Source organism: Montipora capricornis, chromosome 7, assembly GCF_036669925.1.
Source record: "Montipora capricornis isolate CH-2021 chromosome 7, ASM3666992v2, whole genome shotgun sequence".
Lineage (NCBI taxonomy): Eukaryota > Metazoa > Cnidaria > Anthozoa > Scleractinia > Acroporidae > Montipora > Montipora capricornis.
Genome location: NC_090889.1, coordinates 18,068,460 through 18,070,959, shown reverse-complemented (window position 1 = coordinate 18,070,959; position 2,500 = coordinate 18,068,460). Strand labels below are relative to the sequence as shown.

The 2,500-nt window shown below is 38.1% G+C and overlaps 1 protein-coding gene across 5 annotated transcripts in view; it reads right to left on the bottom strand.

Moving 5' to 3' along the window:
* The window catches only part of LOC138056351 (uncharacterized), a 53,401-nt gene that overhangs the window by 17,371 nt on the left and 33,530 nt on the right, over positions 1 to 2,500 (bottom strand). For 2 of the 5 annotated variants that reach the window (XM_068902130.1, XM_068902134.1), the window contains exon 2: positions 1 to 297. This exon is cut by the window's left edge and continues 1 nt beyond it. In XM_068902130.1, coding sequence (XP_068758231.1) covers positions 1 to 38 — 38 coding nt within the window. In that variant the 5' untranslated portion in view covers positions 39 to 297. Of the gene's footprint in view, positions 298 to 2,500 lie in introns of those variants that run through there. The other 3 variants (XM_068902132.1, XM_068902133.1, XM_068902131.1) reach the window with 3 other exon arrangements.

Genomic DNA, 2,500 nt, shown 5'->3' with positions numbered 1-2,500 from the left:
TTGAAGAGAACTGCAAACGAATTGAAAAGCCTCATCATGGATGATGTCCTTTAGCCTTAGTCTCTCTGTTCTGAGCTATTTCGCCACATTTTGCCGCAAAGGAGCTATGTAATTTTTGATGGCGTCCATTCTCATCTCTGAAACACAAACCCCGAAGATTGTTGTCATTCAAATTAACTTGCCTGTCCGTGAACGCGAAGTTTTTGGAGACTTTTCATTAATTTTAATGCACTTTTATTAAGCATCGAGAGTTGTCTGGTGGATTGCAGGCACCTGTATCTTGTTCCTTCCAATCTCCTAAAACCACAAACGAGATCCATTTTATAGACTGCCAGACTTGTTACCGCCATATGCAAGTATCGGTCTAGGCGGTTTGTTGGAAATGTGAGGATATTCCACTGTCTTTCGCATAGTGTGGAATTTGATTTTAAAGTTGAGTCACCTGTCCTACAGTGAACACCTGCTAACCTAATATGCAAACTGGGTCGCCAAATCCACCAAGCTGTAATTACAAGTGAACACTATTTTGTCAATTATAAATAGAATACAAAGCAACTGGAATTACACAAAGAAAGTACAAAAATTATTCTGCACAATAGAAGCTGTTTACAAATTTGCATTCCGAGAAACATAGTTTGTCGTTTAGCCGAATGAAATGAATGTTGCCCGAGAGTTCACAGATGAAATTAGTTTGTGATTAACACATGAAAGCAATTCGAGCAAGGGATTCAGTCGAAGGTGATTATTTACGAAGAACGGTTTCGTGCAGCCGGTGTACTCGGCTGAATGTAGGACAATAATAACAAAAAAATGCCAAAGATAGCGTCCACAATGGCGAATAACAAATATTTTTATCATAGCTGTTCACTGTAGCTATGAAGAAGAAACATCTTACAAGGCATTGCAAAATATCAACAGCCTAGAAGTTAATATGCATGACTCGAAGAATCTAGAAAAAAAACTCAAACAAGGAGATCATTAAAGTACAAGCTTGAAAATAGATAGCTTTATTAAATAAAACCATTGCAGCCAAGGGCTGAATTACGGCTATTTACAAGTGAACAAAGATTCTAAAATTATTTAAAATTTAAATCTAGAATTTAAATCTAAAATTTAAATCTAAAAATATATTAAAAGCAAGGTTGCACACCAAGAACTAAAAGCTAAGAACGGGAAGAATTTGCCATTAAAAAGCTCCGCTGAAAGCGATTTGTCTTACAAAGAGGGACATTGAAAGTCCTCTTTTTCCTGAGAGTTACTTGGCATTCATTCTTTGGCGGCAGTAAGTGATGGAGCCTGTGGTTGGGGTCTTGAAGGATCTTATCGAAGAGGCGCGTGGTGAGTTCCTCTCTTCGAGCGCTTAATAGCGGCAGCCCCAGGGCGACGCGCGCTTCGGAATAGCTCAAGGTGGGATAGATGATACGAAAGGCGCGTTTTTGAAGCCTTTCCAGTTCATCTGATAGGTATATGGGAAGGCTATTATGAAAGGTCTCGCAGGCGTATTCGGCGACCGGCCGAATGCATGTGGTGTAGAAACATACAAGTTCGAGCGGGTCGAGGCCCGCTCGTTTTAACTGCCTCAGCAAGTACAGTCTGGACGCTACCTTCTTAACTATCTCAGCAACATGCGCGTTCCATTTCAAATCGTCAGAGATGAAGAGACCCAAAAGTTTGGCACTCTTAACAACTTCGATGTTCTTATTATTGATGACGACAGGTGGAAATGATTAATATTTTAAATAATAATACGCCATACTTATTGACTTATAGAGTGCTCACCTTGAGGTATTTTATAGACCTTCAAGGGTTTAAACACAGGTCCACCCAAAATGCCCCGCTTTTTAACTAAATCCCAATAGGGATTATTTATTACAACACAACTAGTCAGTTTCGAGCTTCAACAACTTAAATTTCAAGTCCTCATTTGACATCTCATACTAATTTATAATTTACGATTTTGTTTTGGTAAAATATCTCAGCTGTTAGACAGTTCTCATTTTAGTATCCCTAGTGGTGCCAAAACGGGAAAAAATTCATGAATCTCTCTTTCCTGAATTGTGTCATATTGCTTTAATTGTTTTTAGGAACGTCCCCAAGCCACTTCCGACTGATACCAGTGCACGCTTAAAAAATGATGTTTGGGACTCTTTTGTAAACGATTTTTAAACTCTATGCGAATTCAGTAAAAAAAGTGTAGAAATTTATACATCACAGGAAAGTACCAAAATATTTGGGAATACAAGTCCTTTACTATTTTGATGTAAGAGTTACACTTCTTTACTGAACATGAACAATTATTAAGATACAATAAACAATGGGATTATTAGATAGATATAAGCTTTTGTCCTCTATGAAGTCAATTGGTCAGAACTTCCCTGAAAGGCAGCTATTACACGGCATAATGGGCGTTACGTAACTGCACTGCGTAATTTGTATTGGAACGGTGTTGTCTTGAAAGGCTGTTTTCTTTTTAAAGAGAAAATCATTAAATCGAGTCCTT